We start from the raw sequence: 18,604 nt of genomic DNA, 5'->3' as shown, positions 1-18,604 counted from the left end.
GGTACCTCAAGCAGAAATGCAGAAATCACCCATCTTCTGTGTCGCTGGGGCTGGGAGCTGGAGACCGGAGCTGTTCCTATTTGGCCATCTTGGCTCCACCCTCCCTGTCATACAAGGTTTATCTGGGAGTATGTTTCTCACATTTTTCTTTTATACTTTTTTATTAGAACTTCATATGCCTCAGTTGTATCTTTTCTCATTAATTCCACCTGATTGTACTTTTGATGTACCTATTTGTGTCTTTCTAAATCTCAGGGAAAGTTTCTTTTTAAAAAAATTGTCTTTTATAATTGTTTTTCTCTTTCTATCTTCCTTTTCTTTTTTTCTGGAACTCCTCTTGTTCACAAGTTAGATGTTCTGGGTCTTTCCTCCACACCCTCATCATTTCTGTCCTTTTATATTTTTCCACTTCTATTAGATCTTCAAAGTTGCTAATTCTAGTCTCAACACTGATCAGCCTTTCTTGCTATTTATCTACTCAATGTTTTAATTTAAAAATCTGACTTTTTAGTTCTAGGAAGTCTTTTTTAATGCTGTTCGTGTGCCTCTTCAAGTCCTTATTTTCTTCTGTCTTCTGCTTTCCCCAAAGGTTCTCCTTCATTGATGGACTGCTGTGATTGCTTTCCTCACTCTTTCCCTCTCTGACTTTTAGCTTCTTTGGGTATCCTTTCATTTTCATTTGTTCATCATGGCACAAGTCCAACTGCTGGACGCTTTAAGTGGGCTGGTCCCACTAGTGTGGGAAGGCATAGACGTCTCATTTGTCATGGGCCAGTAATAGGCACTGCTATGGGAGACTCAGGGGAGCCTTCTGCATTAGAGTAGAAAAACTTAGCCCCTCCACACCTTCTTAGGACTAGAGGGTCAGGCCCACTCAAAGGTCCTGCAGTCATCAAAGACAGCTCGACCAAGAATCTGATGTTTGCTGGTTCTTGTCCTAAAGCTAGAAAGTGCCACAACAGATGTCTTGCTCACACCCTGTCTACCTGAGTACCACTCCCAATATCTGCTTGACTTGAGAAAAGGGGACCTGTTTGAACTGAGTAAGAAGTGGAGAGGAAATGGAATACTCCTAAGCCATCATCTTCCCAGAATCCCCAGGGGATATAATGTTGAATATAAAAATGATACATTCCTCGTTCCGTTGGAGTTTATGGGCTAGTTGAGAAGGTAGACATTAATGAAAATAAATAACCAAATATAAAAGCAACAGAGAAAGAAAAAAAGGAAGGACAGAAAGAAGAAAAAGAAAGAAAGAAAGGAAAAAAAGAAAAAGAAAGAAGGATAAAAAGAAAAACACATTCATAATTCTGAAATCACAACTGTAATGAGTGCTACAAGGGAAAGGTAAATATAATAGAAAGGGGAAAAATGTATGACAGAGGACCTGGCCTGGTAGGACTGTCAGGGAAATGATGCCTGATGAAGTGATGACTGAGTTGAAATCCCAAGATAGAGTAGGAATTAACTGTGCAAAGAGAGATGGAAAGACAGTTACAGGCAGAGAGCAGCATATTCAAAAGCATTGGAAGTAAGCGTGGCACATCTGACACACTGGAGGAACTAAAGAAGGCCAAGGTGGCTGGCACAGAAAGAGCAAAGTGTTCAAAGAAACTGGAGAGGAATGTAATGACTGCCCAGACCCTGAGGGCTTTGTGGGCCATCATAGGGAGTGTGGCCTTTTTCCTAATAGCACATAACCATCGGAGTGTCTTACTTCAGAAGATCATGAGGATTCAGTGCAGATAACAAATTTACTTATTTATTTAATATCAACTTATTTTATTTTATTTTATATATGCAGGTTTGTTACATGGGTATATCACATGACGCTGAGGTTTGGTGTAAAAATTATCCCATTACCTATGTGGTGAGCATAGTACTCAGTAGGTGGTTTTTCAACCCTTCCTCCATTTTTCCTTCCCCATCTAGTAATCCCCACTGTCTGTTGTTCCCAACTTTGTCTATATGTGCCCAATGTTTAGCTCCCACTTATAAGTGAGAACATGCAGTATTTGGTTTTCTGTTTGTGCATTAGTATTATTAGGATAATGGCCTCCAGCTCCATCCATGTTGTTGCAAAGGACATAACTTTGTTCTTTTTATGGCTGCATAGTATTCCATAGTATATATGTACCACATTTTCTTTATCCAGTCCACTATTAACAGATACCTAGGTTAATTCAATGTCTTTGCTATTATGAAGAATGCTGCAATGAACATACAAGCACATGTGTCTTTTTGGCAGAACAATTTATTTTCCATTGGGTATACATACCCAGTAATGGAATCGCTGGGTCAAATGGTAGTTCTGTTTTTAGTTCTTTGAGAAATCTACAAACTGCTTTCCACAGTGGCTAAACTAATTTACATTCCTACCAACAGCATATAAGTGTTCACCTTTCTCCTCAGCCTCACCAACATCTGTTATTTTTTGGCTTTTTAGTAGTAGCCATTCTGACTAGTGTGAGATGGTGCCTCATCATGGTTTTGATTTGCATTACTCTGATGATTAGTAATGTTGAGCATTTTTTCATGTTTTTTTTTGTTGTTGCTTGTATGTCTTCTTTTGATAAGTGTCTGTTCATGTCCTTTGCCTACTTTTTAATGGGGTTATTTGTTTTTCACTTACTATATTATTTAAGTTCCTTATAAATTCCGGATATTAGACCTTTGTTTGATGCATAATTTGTAAATATTTTCTCCCGTTCTGTAGGTTGTCTGTTTACCCTATTGATAGTTTCTTTTTTGCTGTCCAGAAGATCTTTCGTTTAATTAGGTCCCACTTGTCAATTTTTCTTTTTGTTGTAACTGCTTTTGAGTATTTAGTCATAAATTCTTGCCAAGACCAGTTCCAGGAAGGTATTTTCTAGAATTTCTTCTAAAGTTCCCCACCTACAACCATCTGATCTTTGACAAAGTTGACAAAAATAAGCAATGGGGAAAGGACTCCCTATTCAACAGATGGTACTGGGATAACTGGCTAGCCATATGCAAAAGAATGAAACTGGACATTTACCTATCACCATATAAAAAAACTAACTCAAGAAGGATTAAAGACTTAAATGTAAGATCTAAAACTATAAAAATCAGACAGCAAGTTAAAAGAGGCCATGGGATGCTGGGAGACCAATGAGGAGGCTATTGTATAATAACAGTCCAAAAGAGAGGTGATTATAATAACAATTTAAAGAGGACACTTTTATGTAGTAAAATAGAAGACAGGTGATAAAGAGTGAAAGGTGTCCAAAATACCCCTAAAGTATCTGAATTACACCACTAAAATGGGAACATTGGAAGAAGACTAACTTGTAAATCACCTGTTCAGTTTTTCACGTCAGGGTTCCTTGGCAATACTCAAGAGCAGAAGTCAATAGGCAGTATGACTCTGGGGAAGGTCTAGACCGGAGATATAAACACATGGGCCTTCTGAGTTTAGGTGGAGATGGAGGCTCTTAGGCATAAATGAGCACACCTTGGGAGAGAATAAGGGAGAAGAAAGCTTGTTAATCTTGTATACTGCTAGTGTGTCTAAATTGGACTCTCTTTTCTGGAAAGGTAATTGGGAGTTTGTATTGTTTTAAGAATGATCATAACTTTAGGCTGGGAATGGTGGGTCACTTCTGTAATTCCAGCACTTTAGGAGGTCGAGGCAGGAGGATAGCTTGAGCCCAGGAGTTCATGACCAGCTTGGGCAGCACAGTGAGACCTTGTCTCTACTAAAAATAGAAAAATTAGTTGGGTGTGGTGGCACATGCCTGTAGTCCCAGCTACATGGGGGGCTGAGGTGGAGGGATCACTTGAGCCCAGGAGTTTGAGGCTACAGTGAGCTATGACTATGCCACTGCACTCCAGCTCAGGCAAAAAAAGAGACATCCTGTCTCTAACAAAAAACAAAAACAGAAAAACTTTAGATCCTGTAACTCTATTTATAGGAATCCATATTCAGAAAATAATAGTAGTAAATGTGACAAATGCTCATGGATGAAAATATTTATTTAAGTATTATTTATGATAGCAAAACAAAAAGGAAAGTTATTTAATTATCTAATATTAGAAGGTTAAATCATCATACATTTATATGAATGAATATTATGGTACTATAACTTGACATTTATAAAAATTTAATGGTATAAGTAAATGACCATGATATAACAGTAAGTGAAAAAGCATGACACAAGATAATAGAGAACTAGAGAGGGATGGAGGGTTGGAAGGAGAGAAATAGAACCTCAACTATCTGAAAAATAGGTACAATGAAAGGGTATAAGAAAATAAGGTTATGGTCCCGTTCCAAGATGACCAAATAGTAACAGCTCTGGTCTGCAGCTCCCAGTATGATCTACTAAGAAGATGGGTGATTTCTGCATTTCCAACTGAAGTACCTGGTTCATCTCACTGGGACTGGTTGGACAGTGGGTGCAGCCCACAGAGGACAAGCCGAAGCAGGGCAGGGCATCACCTCACCTGGGGTTGGGGGATTTCCCTTTCCTAGCCAAGGGAAGCCATGACAGACTGTACCTGGAAAAATGGGACATTCCCGCCTAAATACTGTGCTTTTCCAACAGTCTTAGCAAATGGCACACCAGGAGATTATATCCCGCGCCTGGCTCAGCAGGTCCCACATCCACGGAGCCTTGCTCACTGCTAGTACAGCAGTCTGAGATCGACTTGCCAGGCAGCAGCCTGTCAGGGGGAGGGGCGTCTCCCATTGCTGAAGCTTGAGTAGGTAAACAAAGCAGCCAGGAAGCTCGAACTGGGTGCAGCTCACTGCAGCTCAGCAAGGCCTGCTAACTCTATTGACTCCACATCTGGGGACAGGGCATAGCTCAACAAAAGGCAGCAGAAACTTCTACAGACTTAAATGTCCCTGTTTGACAGCTCTGAAGAGAGCAGTGGTTTTCCCAGCATGATGTTTGAGCTCTGAGAATGGACAGACTGCCTCCTCAAGTGAGTCGATGACCCCCGTGTAGCCTAACTGGGAGACACCTCCCAGTAGAGGCCAACTGACACCTCATACAGGCAGGTGCCCCTCTAGGATGAAGATTCCAGAGGAAGGATCAGGCAGTGATATTTGCTGTTCTGCAATATTTCCTGTTCTGCAGCCTCTGCCGGGTGATACCAAAGCAAACAGGGTCTGGAGTGGACCTCCAGCAAACTCCAACAGACCTGCACCTGAGGGACCTGACTGTTAGAAAGAAAACTAACAAACAGGAATAGCATCAACATCAACAAAAAGGACATCCACACCAAAACCCCAACTGTAGGTCACCAACATCAAAGACCAAAGGTAGATAAAACCACAAAGCTGGGGAAAAGCCAGAGCAGAAAAGCTGAAAATTCTAAAAACCAGAGTGCCTTTTCTCCTCCAAAGGATCACAGCTCATCGCCAGCAATGGAACAATGCTGGACGGAGAATGACTTTGATGAGTTGACAGAAGTAGGCCTCAGAAGGTCGGTAATAACAAACTTCTCCGAGCAAAAGGAGCATGTTCTAACCCATTGCAAGGAAGCTAAAAACCTTGAAAAAAGGTTAGATGAATGGCTAACTAGAATAAACAATGTAGAGAAGACCTTAAATGACCTGATGGAGCTGAAAAACATGGCACGAGAACTATGTGATGTATGCACAAGCTTCAGTAGCCAATTCAATCAAGTGGAAGAAAGGGTAACAGTGATGGAAGATCAAATTAATGAAATAAAGTGAGAAGAGAATTTCAGAGAAAAAAGAGTAAAAAGAAATGAACAAAGCCTCAAAGAAATATAGGACTATGTGAAAAGACCAAATCTACGTTTGATTGGTGTACCTGAAAGTGATGGGGAGAATGGAATCAGGTTGGAAAACACTCTTCAGGCTATCATCCAGGAGAACTTCCCCAACCTAGCAAGGGAGGCCAACTTTCAAATTCAGGAAATACAGAGAATACCACAAAGATACTCCTCGAGAAGAGCAACCCCAAGACACATAACTGTCAGATTTACCAAAGTTGAAATGAAGGAAAAAATGTTAAGGGCAGCCAGAGAGAAAGGTCGGGTTACCCACAAAGGGAAGCACATCAGACTAACAGTGGATCTCTCAGCAGAAACCCTACAAGCCAGAAGAGAGTGGGGGCCAATATTCAACATTGTTAAAGAAAAGAATTTTCAACCCAGAATTTCATATCCAGCAAAAGTAAGCTTCATAAGTGAAGGAGAAATAAAATCCTTTACAGACAAGCAAATGCTGAGAGATTTTGTCACCAACAGGCATGCCTTATAAGAGCTCCTGAAGGAAGCACTAAACATGGAAAGCAACAACCGGTACCAGACATTGCAAAAACATGCCAAATTGTAAAAACCATCAATGCTAGGAAGAAACTGCATCAACTAACCAGCAAAATAACCAGCTAACATCATAATGTCAGCATCAGAGTCACACATAACAGTATTAACCTTAAATGTGAATGGGCTACATATCCCCATTAAAAGACACAGACTGGCAAATTGGATAAAGAGTCAAGACCCATCAGTGTGCTGTATTCAGGAGGCCCATCTCACATGCAGAGACACACATAGGCTCAAAATAAAGGGATGGAGGAAGATCTACCATGCAAATGGAAAGCAAAAAAAAAAAAGCAGGGGTTGCAATCCTAGTCTCTGATAAAACAGACTTTAAACCAACAAAGATCAAAAGAGACAAAGAAGGCCATTACATAATGGTAAAGGGATCAGTTCAACAAATAGAGCTAACTATCGTAAATATATATGCACCCAATACAGGAGCAGCCAGATTCATAAAGCAAGTCCTTAGAGACCTACAAGGAGACTTAGACTCCCACACAATAATAATGGGAGACTTTTAACACCGCACTGTCAATATTAGACAGATCAACAAGACAGAAGGTTAACAAGGATATCCAGGAATTGAACTCAACTCTGCACCAAGCAGATCTAATGGACATCTACAGAACTCTCTACCCCAAATCAACAGAATACACATTCTTCTCATCACCACATCACACTTATTCCAAAATTGACTACATAGTTGGAAGTAAAGCACTCCTCAGCAAATGTAAAAGAACAGAAATCACAAAAAACTGTCTCTCAGACCACAGTGCAATCAAACTGGAACTCAAGATTAAGAAACTCACTCAAAACCACACAACTACATGAAAGTGAACAACCTGCTCCTGAATGACTACTGGTTAAATAACGAAATTAAGGCAGAAATAAAGATATTCTTTGAAACCAATGAGAACAAAGAAAAAACATACCAGAATCTCTGGAACACATTTAAAGCAGTGTGTAGAGGGGAATTTATAGCACTAAATGCCCACAAGAGAAATCAGGAAAGATCTAAAATTGACACCCTAACATCACAATTAAAAGAACTAGAGAAGCAAAAGCAAAGAAATTCAAAAGCTAGCAGAAGGCAAGAAATAACTAAAATCAGAGCAGAACTGAAGGAGATAGAGACACAAATAACCTTCAAAAAAATCAGTGAATCCAGGAGCTGGTTTTTTGAAAAGATCAACAAAATTGATAGACTGCTAGCAAGACTAATAAAGAAGAAAAGAGAGAAGAATCAAATAGACACAATAAAAAAATGACAAAGGGGATATCATTGCCGATCCCACATAAATACAAACTACCATCAGAGAATACTTTAAACAACTCTACACAAATAAACTAGAAAATCTAGAAGAAATGGATACATTCCTGGACACATACACCCTCCTAAGACTAAACCAGGAAGAAGCTGAATCTCTGAATATACCAATAACAGGCTCTGAAATTGAGGCAATAATTAATAGCTTACCAAGCAAAAAAAGTCCAGGTCCAGACAGATTCACAGCCAAATTCTACCAGTGGTACAAGGAGGAACTGGTACCATTGCTTCTGAAACTATTCCAATCAATAGAAAAAGAGGGAATCCTCCCTAACTCATATTATGAGGCCAGCATCATCCTGATACCAAAGCCTGGCAGAAACACACACAAAAAAAGAGAATTTTAGACCAATATCCCTGATGAACATCTATGAGAAAATCTTCAATAAAATACTGGCAAACTGAATCCAGCAGCACATCAAAAAGCTTATCCACCATGATCAAATTGGCTTCACCATGGGATGCAAGGCTGGTTCAACATACACGAATCAATAAACATAATTCATCACATAAACAGAACCAAAGACAAAAACCACATGATTATCTCAATAGATGCAGAAAAGGCCTTTGACAAAATTCAATAGCCCTTCACACTAAAAACTCTCAATTAACTAGGTATTGATGGAATGTATCTCAAAATAATAAGAGCTATTTATGACAAACCCATAGCCAGTATCATAGTGAATGGGCAAAAACTAGAAGCATTCCCTTTGAAAACTGGCACAAGACAGGGATGCCCTCTCTCACCACTCCTATTCAATATAGTGTTGGAAGTTCTGGCCAGGGCAATCAGGCAAGAGAAAGAAATAAAGGGTATTCAATTAGGAAAAGAGGAAGTCAAATTGTCCCTGTTTGTAGATGACATGATTGTATATTTAGAAAACCCCATCATCTCAGCCTAAAATCTCCTTAAGCTGATAAGCAACTTCAGCAAAGTCTCAGGATACAAAATCAATGTGCAAAAATCACAAGCATTCTTATACACCAGTAACAGACAAACAGCCAAATCATGAGTGAACTCCCATTCACAATTGCTGCAAAAAGAATAAAATACCTAGGAATCCACCTTATAAGGGATGTGAAGGACCTCTTCAAGGAGAACTACAAACCACTGCTCAATGAAATAAAAGAGGATACAAACAAATGGAAGAACATTCCATGTTCATGGATAGGAAGAATCAATATCATGAAAATGGCCATACTGCCCAAGGTAATTTATAGATTCAATGCCATCCCCATCAAGCTACCAATGACTTTCTTCACAGAATTGGAAAAAAACACTTTAAAGTTCACATGGAACCAAAAGAGAGCCCACATTGCCAAGACAATCCTAAGCCAAAAGAACAAAGCTGGAGGCATCATGCTACCTGACTTCAAACTATACTACAAGGCTATAGTAACCAAAACAGCATGGTACTGGTACCAAAGCAGAGATATAGACCAATGGAACCGAACAGAAGCCTCAGCAATAACCGCACATCTACAGCCATCTCTTTGACAAACCTGACAAAAACAAGCAATGGGGAAAGGATTCCCTATTTAATAAATGGTGCTGAGAAAATTGGCTAGCCATATGTAGAAAGCTGAAACTGGATCCCTTCCTTACACCTTATACAAAAATTAATTCAAAATTGAATAAATACTTAAATGTTAGACCTAAAACCATAAAAACCCTAGAAGAAAACCTAGGCAATACCATTCAGGACATAGGCGTGGGCAAGGACTTCATGTCTAAAACACCAAAAGCAATGGCAACAAAAGCCAAAATTGACAAATGGGATCTAATTAAACTAAAGAGCTTTTGCACAGCAAAAGAAACTACCATCAGAGTGAACAGGCAACCTACAGAATGGGAGAAAAATTTTGCAATCTACCCATTTGACAAAGGGCTAATATCCAGAATCTACAAAGAACTTCAACAAATTTACCAGAAAAAAAAAACAACCCCCATCAAAAAGTGGGCAAAGCATATGAACAGATACTTCTGAAAAGAAGACATTTATGCAGACACATGAAAAAATGCTCATCGTCACTGGTCATCAGAGAAATGCAAATCAAAAACCACAATGAGACACCATCTTATACAGTTAGAATGGCGATCAATAAAGTCAGGAAACAACAGATGCTGGAGAGGATGTGGAGAAATAGGAATGCTTTTACACTGTTGGTGGGAGTGTAAACTAGTTCAACCACTGTGGAAGACAGTGTGGCGATTCCTCAAGGATCTAGAACTATAAATACCATTTGACCCAGTGATCCCATTACTGAGTATATACCCAAAGATCATAAATCATGCTACTATAAAGACACATGCACATGTACGTTTATTGCAGCACTGTTCACAATAGCAAAGACTTAGATCTGACCCAAATATCCATCAATGATAGACTGGATTAAGAAAATGTGTCACATCTACACCATGGAATACTATGCAGCCATAAAAAAAGATGAGTTCATGTCGTTTGCAAGGACATGCATGAAGCTGGAAACCATCATTCTGGGCAAATTATCACAAGGACAGAAAACCAAACACCGCATGTTCTCACTCATAGGTGGGAACTGAACAATGGAATACTTGGACACAGGGCGGAGAACATCACACACCAGGGCCTGTCATAGGGTGGGGGCTGGGGGAGGGATAGCATGAGGAGAAATACCTAATGTAAATGATGAGTTAATTGGTGCAGCAAACCAACATGGCACATGTATACCTATGTAACAAACCTGCATGCTGTGCACATATACCCTAGAACTTAAAGTATAATAATAATAATAAAAATCTTAAATAAAAAAAAGAAAAGGAGGTTATCTCTAGGCTGTGGAAACTGGATGATTGTTACCATTTTAATTCTTTTCTCTACTTTCCAAATATTTAAAAATGGGCATGTATTGCACATTATGTATTATCAGGAAAAGAAATATAAAAGGAAAATACTATCCCAATCATAAATATGTACTTCACTGGCATCTCACCCTATTAAACACTGGTTATCAGTCTTTCCTTTTCACAATTTAATGAGCATTTCTGTTTTGCATCTAGCAGTGTCTTTTAGGTTTGTAAGATTATTGCCGTGCATCTTAAAGTTTTATGAGCTATTTAGTCATTTAGACTCGTAAAAATATCTTCAGAGAATTGATCTAGCTGCTGAGCAATAGCGATTCCCTCCCCACAGCATAAGTTCCAATCAGTTCACACCCAGTGTATAATATTGAATACATTTGTATTTACTTTTTAATTTTATAGCAGTACAGATGACTCTGAGCTTTGTAATGTGATTTTTTAAAAAAAATTTTATTGTAAATACATGTAGAAATTCACTAATTATTTTAAAGTATGAGTTGTTTTTGTTTTCCTCCAGTGACTGTCAGAAACTGTCCATTTGGATTGTCACTTATATCATCATCATCTACGGCAACATAAAATGACTTTGAATTTGGTTCAAACTAAAAGCATGATTTTTTTTTTAACTCCAGGAATGTATACAAAGACTATCGCTTCCTTGAGCTGGCATGTGATTCCCAGGAGGATGTCGACAGCTGGAAGGCATCTCTACTAAGAGCTGGGGTCTATCCTGACAAGTCTGTAGTAAGTTGGATATATCTCTTATTTTAAAATTATTATTAGCTATGCTTAAGAAAATATTAATCCTACATACCATAGGCTGGAGAAACTAGTTTTCTTACTGACTTAATTAATTTGTTACACTTTTAACTGATACTTCGTTTACTCTTTTTATATTTTTTAACAATGCTTTTTCTCTATTAAATTTCTATTTGAAGAAGTTAGTCAGTATATTTTTTAAAGAAAATGTCCTACTTAGCCATAAAACATATATGCAATCTCAGCCCAAGACAAAGTTTTTTGTTTTATTTCAAAATTTCATTTTTCTCTATATGCTATTTCATACTTATCATGGTATTAATACAATCAGTATATCATCAATCATAACACCAACATTTTGACTTGCTTAAAATATCCTCATTTTAATAAAAATCTATCCCCTTTCATTATGTCTATATTCCCTATATCCATAAGTATATCTGTGTGCAAACTCTGTTTAATGTCCTCATGAGTGTGAAAGAACAAAAAAAAATATATTGCTATTTCCACTTATCTTTATTAATATGCTTCACGTGTCTTTAAGACACTTCTCTCATTCAAGTTAATAAACAGACCTTTTCTTTGTGTTCTTTGGAAAATGTAATATTACACAGACTAGTCTAAATTTAAAGAGAAGTCCCACCCAACATATGTGCACCCACCATTAAACAGACTCCGCCACTGAGTGGACCTCTCCACTTGCTGTTTCCTCCTGAATATCTAGATTATCCAGGTTTCTCCCCAGAACTCAAGTACTGAGACTAAGTCTTGGGGATTTAGTTCAGCTTAACTCCTGAGGTGCCTACTTGGCTCTCGATCAGTTTATAGGAATGATGATGCATGAGCTGGGTCCTTTTTAGGTTCAAAATTGGGAGAGAGTCTTTTCAAGAGAAAGTCTGAGATATGGGTGAAACATAGGACAATTAAAGTATTTCTAGGGGGGTTTCAGGGCTGACCACATCTCTGGGGTTATACTAAAATGTAACAGAGTTTCAGGAATACAGGATTGAGGACTTGCACCAAAATGTCGTCCTCTCTGCTGTTATTTTAACTCACTCATAGACCTCTTTATGCCGTTCCATGCTGTACTTGTCATCCTATACCTGTCTGGCACCTAAAACAATGAACCTCCCACAATATGCTTTGTGCCCTCCAAATGGAAATTAAACTAGATGCTTTCCTGTCAATAGCCAGGAGTACAGAACCATTCATATATGATTTTCATAATTGTTGTCGAATTGTTCTCCTGTTATATGCGTAGATATTTGCATAGATATGTACCACTCTAAAGACTACATGTGAGAAGTCATTAAACATCAGAGTACCACTTTTACTTTTGTTTTTAACTCTATTACTTATTACCCTTCCCTGTCCATTGATGGTAGTGCATTTAATTTCACAAATGTTCTATATTAAAAATGCACATATACCTAATTTTTTATTAATTCATTCCACACAAACCTTTGGAGCATATGCTTCTTGCCAGCTGCCATTCGAGGCCCTGGTGATACAGAGCTGAACAATAGCAATAAGGTCCTGCCCCCGCTGGAGCAGACATTAAACAAGGGAGTGAATAACGATAATTGTGCACCATTAAAATAGTGATAAGTTCTATAAAATGTTAAGTAAGTTAAAGGGACAGACAGTGAGAGTAAGGGGTAGGCGAGCTTTATTTTTGTCAAGGTGATGAGGGGAGGCCTCTTTGAAGAGTTGACATTAGAGCAGGCTCTTCAAAGAAGGGAGGGAGTAAAGGATCTGGAAGTCTGAAGAAGAGTACTCTTGGCAGAAGATAGCAAGTGCAAAACCAAGCTCAGTGTCTTAGAGGAGCAGCAAGGCCAGTGTGTCTGGAACACTGTGAGGGAAGACAAAGGTGATAGTTGATTAACAAAGAAAGGGGTCAGGGACCAGGTGATGTAGGCCTTGAAGGATGGGACAAGCCTTTTGAATTTTATTCTGAGTGAGATGGAAGCCACTACTAGGTTTCAAGTCACTTAGTGACAAGATAAGATTTATGTATTTAAAAGCTCATTATGGTTGAGAATAATGAGGGGTAGTAAAGCATGTGAGTTCAAGCATGGGCTGTTGTATCACACCACTTATATTTACATTCCAGGTGCTTACTTCCAAGCTGTGAGGTCTTGGGCAGGTTACCTAGCCTTTTCACATTTCAAGATTCTCATTTCTGAGATGAAGATAACAGTAGTCTTTTATAGGGCGGTTGATAGGATTAAATGAGATAATGCAGGGAAAGCATTGAACAGGGCAGGTACAAGTAAGCACTATATTTTCGTTTATAATTATAATTATTATGATTCTTATTATGAACATTTTCATCAAAACTACTTTCTTTAACAGCTAGGGGAAGGTTGAAATACTGTGAATATTATCATATAGCCCAGTGAGATTATAAATACTTTGTTATTTTCTATCTTCCAAATATGCTTGTATGCTTGGTTATTTATCAATGTGTGTGTGTGTGTGTGTGTGTGTGTGTGTGTGTGTGTGTCTGCCTTAACATGCAACTATAATGTTTGTGAAAATGTTTTGTTAAGTTATGATTTTGTAAATTAAACCTATTTAAATGCACTGGACAAGTTTGCCATTTAAACAAAAATAATGCTTAGCCAGGCACCTGTGATCCCAGCTACAAGGGAGGCCAGGAGGATTGCTTGAGCCTGGCAGGCCCCGGCTACAGTGTTCATGCCACCACACTCCAGCCTGTGTGAAAGAGTGATACCCTGTCTCAGAAACAAAAACAAAAACTTATAATGAATCTCTTATGAGGGAAAAACTGTCCTAGAAAATCAAAGTTATCCATCTCCCAGTAAACTGGCTGGATTTTTATGTATCCATAGCTCTACATCAAAAAGACAAAGAAATATTTTCTATTTTTAATTAGAATACTCAATTTTAAACAAATCTCACAACACAATCTGTTTTGATGCTTTTATATCATTTTTATTTGTTTATCAACGCATATTTGGTACAATTGCTTAGAAGATCAAGACAAAGGAATTTTTAGTACACACCAAAGGCAACACAGGATATTAAATTTAGCAGTGTGCGATGATGTTGCCTTTTCTCAGTTTTTATCATAAACAATATTTGCATTTCTTATTCACCATGTAGTCCTACAGGTCATATTACATAATCGCTTGACTTTCAGATATTTAAATGGCAGCTAACTGATGAAATTAACTAGAATGCTTATCTAAAGTTTCTATTTTGTGAACATGCACTTGTATTTGGGGGAAGGAAATTATTTTTAGGTAGTTATTCCTAATTTAGAAAGACTTGATGAAGTCCGAATAACCTAATAACAGATGCCTCCATCTATGTAAATTTTTAGAATGCCTAAGTAGTGTGATTTTGCTTTCATATCAATAAACCATTGAGTCTACAAATCAGTCAATTGCTACCCTAATAATGAAACATTTATGTGTCATGCATGGACATGAGTCTAAACTTACAAAGTTCTGCTTTCTGCACAAGATACCTCTATTTTGAATGGAAAGAAATCTCTATATAGATCATTTTTAAAAATTGTGTAAGTTTGACATCATTAGATAAACAGCCATAACCCAAACTTGAATGAAATGCTGTGTTAGACAGATTTTATTTTCTAGTAAGGTTACATATGCGCACTTTTAAAAATACATTCTCGCTATATATTTTTTTCCATCACGTCCAAGTGATGGAATGGTTTTATGTCACTCATATCAAAATCTTCTGCTCCCCTATTTCTTTTGTCTCTTAAGTTATTTATCTTGGGGTTTTCTAAAATTTTATTTCTTTCTTTCCCTTCCATCCCCTTTCCTCCCTTCTTTCTTTCCCTTCATCCATCACTATTAAAGTGGACTCTAGAGATTCAAAGATTAAAAAGATGAAATTCCTACTTAATAGGAATTCTAAGCCTAGTGAAAGAGAAAGACACAAATAAATGCTCTACAATATGATAAGAACTACAGTGGATATCTGTATAAAATACAACAGCCCTACTATTTTTCCATATGGATTTTCTAATTACTTTTATTCTCTTTCACCTTTCTGGATCCAAAGCAAAATGTAGAATTTTTGTCTGAGCAGTGGCATCTATGGCTCTAAAATGGAAAGGAGGAGTCCTGGATTCAGGCTACTGATTTACTCTGTGAATTTACACACAAATTCCTTTGAGCCACAGATTTAGCATTCTACCAGTCACCTATTTCTGAGCAGCCACAATATTTTAAAACTATATTTAATCTGAATTTGGATTTAGCAGGATTTTATTTTTTCCATTTCTATTTTCTATGGTCACTAAATTGAAATTACAACCATGGTAAAATTTGATATCATTAAATATGTAGGACTTTATCCAGTTTCAAAGTAAAGATGTTTCTAATGTAATTAATTAATAGTTATTTTCACTGATGAGACTGAAAGACAATCAATCTGTATTGTGTGTGCGTATCAGTAGTAAGAGGCTACGATTAGACAACTTTTAAAAGATTATTTTATTGACACATGTACGTAAATTTTTCCTACATATGTGATTATAAATAAATGTGAATTTGATTAAATATCTAAAGAACATGATATAACAAACAACTGACTTTTCTGGCACAGTTTTGTTGGCTTACAATATTTAAATTATATAAAACATGAAAGAATTCCAAATTTAAATTCCTTGAAACATAATGTGTGCCATGGAATGAGGTAGACTTCAAGTCAAATCCACTCACAGTTGAATCCTGAGCCTGCCATTTACTAGCCATGTGGCTCAGGCAACTTACTTAACCTTCCAATTGTTGATTCTTCTCTAAACTCAGAATAATACCTTCCTCAGAGTGACTTTATAGGATTAAATGAAGGTTCTTCTGCGTCACAACTAGTTCAGTGCCTTCAACTGGGTGAATGTGTTCAATGTCTCATAGCATTTATTTATTTATTTATTTTTATTATACTTTAAGTTCTGGGGTACATGTGCAGAACGTGCAGGTTTGTTACATAGGTATACGTGTGCCATGGTGGTTTGCTGCACCCATCAACCAGTCATCTACATTAGGTATTTCTCCTAATGCTATTCCTCCCCTAGCCCCCCACCCCTGACAGGCCCCAGTGTGTGACGTTCCCCTCTCTGTTTACACTGTTGGTGGGAGTGTAAATTAGTTCAACCATTGTGGAATGTAGTGTGGTGACTCCACAAGGATCTAGAACAGGAAATACTGTTTGACCAAGCAATCCCATTACTAGGCATATACCCAAAGGATTATAAATAATTCTACTATAAAGACACATGCACACATATGTTTATTGCAGCACTGTTCACAAGAGCAAAGACTTGGGACCAACCCAAATGCCCATCAATGATAGACTGGATAAAGAAAATGTGGCACATATACACCATGGAATACTATGCAGCCATAAAAAAGGATGTGTTCATGTCATTTGCGGGGACATGGAGGAAGCTGGAAACCTTCATTCTCAGCAAACTAACACAGGAACAGAAAACCAAACACTGCATGTTCTTAATCATAAGTGGGAGTTGAACAATGATATTTTTATTATTTAAAATCATTGTGTCCATGAAGCTGTAATTCCCAATTAAGTATTACTTCCCTTCTCTTAGGAAACTATCAATGGGATTTGGGTGTGTGAAGGAGAATTTCCCATCTATTGGCTAAGCAAGCCAAGTTGTTTAAAGGGAGATCTGATGCACTCTGCGGGGATAGGCCAGCCTCCATCAGTCAGTCAGGAGTGAGCAGAGAGGCTGTCAGGAGCTGAGAATTCACAAGCCTGCTCTCAGATGCCCGCCTACTGGTAGGAAGTCTGAAACAATGTCCTGGAAACAAATTTGGTGCAAATCCAGTTTTGCATATTTACTAAGTCTGACACCTCAGAGTTTTTAAAGAGGTTTTATTAGCTGTATATATAAGTGGTCTTCCCCTATCGTGTATTTTTCTTAAGAGATTAAAAATGATGGCAGGAAGTGAATCACCCTGGAACTTCACTATTCCTTCTGAACTCAGGACTGTCCCAGTCATAACTGATGCTTTTAAGTCTGCTTTGCAGATTGAAACCACTTTACAATGAAGTCCTTTTGAAACTTCAGAAATTCCACTTGGACAAACTCTGAAAGTGAATTTTTCTCTGTGTCAAATAACAGGAGAAAAAGTCTCTGCGTTATTGTAGGAGAAGAAGAGGAATGGCCACAGACCTGCATACATATTTATTAAAGTGCTGATGACCCCTCATATGCATTTTTTCAGCAGTCTAATAATACAAGACTTAAAATGCCCAGTAGTTAGCCCCCAACACATAACTTTGTTCTTAGCATTTTCAGGAGAACTTAGAAGAGCTACATGGCCAATTCTGAAGAGTCTTAGTTTTTCTTCAATGAAGTGCTTTCAGGGATCAAAACATAAATTGCTGCCACACAGAGTGGTGAAGGGAATTATAAAGCATTTACATTTCACCATTCATGACTGTTACGCCTCTCTCAGAATAGACAGTTGGGAAATGATTGAATGAAACAAGAAATGGCCAAGCCACACCACGTCCTCTGCTTGTGTGTTTCTTGTATTTAAGGATTAAGGCCTCCTACCCTGTGACATCATTGTTGCCACTACAAACAGAACCATCTGCCATCGAGTGGGGAAGCCAGTCATTCCCTAATGTGCAAAAATACTTGGTTGAACTCCTGAAACTTATTTGGTAGATCAAAAGCTGCACTGCTGTGGAATGCAATAAACTCCATCTGTTTGAGGTATTTTCAGCAATATTGCACTACTTTGGAGAACCAGGGTCCTATTATTCTCTAAAATAGGACTTTTATTCCCGGTAAAATTCCCAGTGGGAATCTTTATTGCCTTATTGAACAGTTGGCATCATTTTTGAAAAGGACTCTTTTTTTTCCCTTCATTCATTCTTATGCCATTATTTATGTCTCAGATAAGCCAGTGTGTTAACGATTATATCATGGCAACTCACAATGCCAAGAAACTTCTCTTCACTATTTTATCAGTGTCTTTAAATTTATGTTTTCTTTATTAAATATGATGGTCCCTGGATTAGGCATTTCCCTAGAGTCACGAATTGGCATTGTTTTCCAGAAAACACACTCTCTTGGGATCATTACCTTTCCGCTCTCCAGAAAATATCTGTATACATTATTTCCCCCTCCACATCCTCAACTTAAAACCAAATGCCAGATCTGCAGCCAGACCTGTGACTCCGCCCTGTTCTAGGTCTCCACAGATGCACACACTTTACTCACAGCTCTCTTCCAGCCTGTGTCTCAGCGAGAAATTCCTTCTGGGCCCCTTTTGTGAGAAGAGTTCAGATCTGTTCCCGGCCCATATCCCATCACGTCTCCC

The 18,604-nt window shown here is 38.0% G+C and overlaps 1 protein-coding gene across 7 annotated transcripts in view; it reads left to right on the top strand.

Moving 5' to 3' along the window:
• Window positions 1–18,604, top strand: part of DNM3 (dynamin 3) — a 604,830-nt gene that overhangs the window by 485,023 nt on the left and 101,203 nt on the right. For all 7 annotated transcript variants that reach the window (XM_032160976.2, XM_032160975.2, XM_032160971.2 and 4 more), the window contains one exon: window positions 11,123–11,234. In XM_032160976.2, coding sequence (XP_032016867.1) covers window positions 11,123–11,234 — 112 coding nt within the window. The remainder of the gene's footprint in view (window positions 1–11,122; window positions 11,235–18,604) is intronic.

This window comes from Hylobates moloch, unplaced genomic scaffold, assembly GCF_009828535.3.
Source record: "Hylobates moloch isolate HMO894 unplaced genomic scaffold, HMol_V3 SCAFFOLD_8, whole genome shotgun sequence".
Classification (NCBI taxonomy): domain Eukaryota; kingdom Metazoa; phylum Chordata; class Mammalia; order Primates; family Hylobatidae; genus Hylobates; species Hylobates moloch.
The sequence above is the reverse complement of the archived record's forward strand: the minus strand, read 5'-3'. Positions and strand labels throughout refer to the sequence as shown.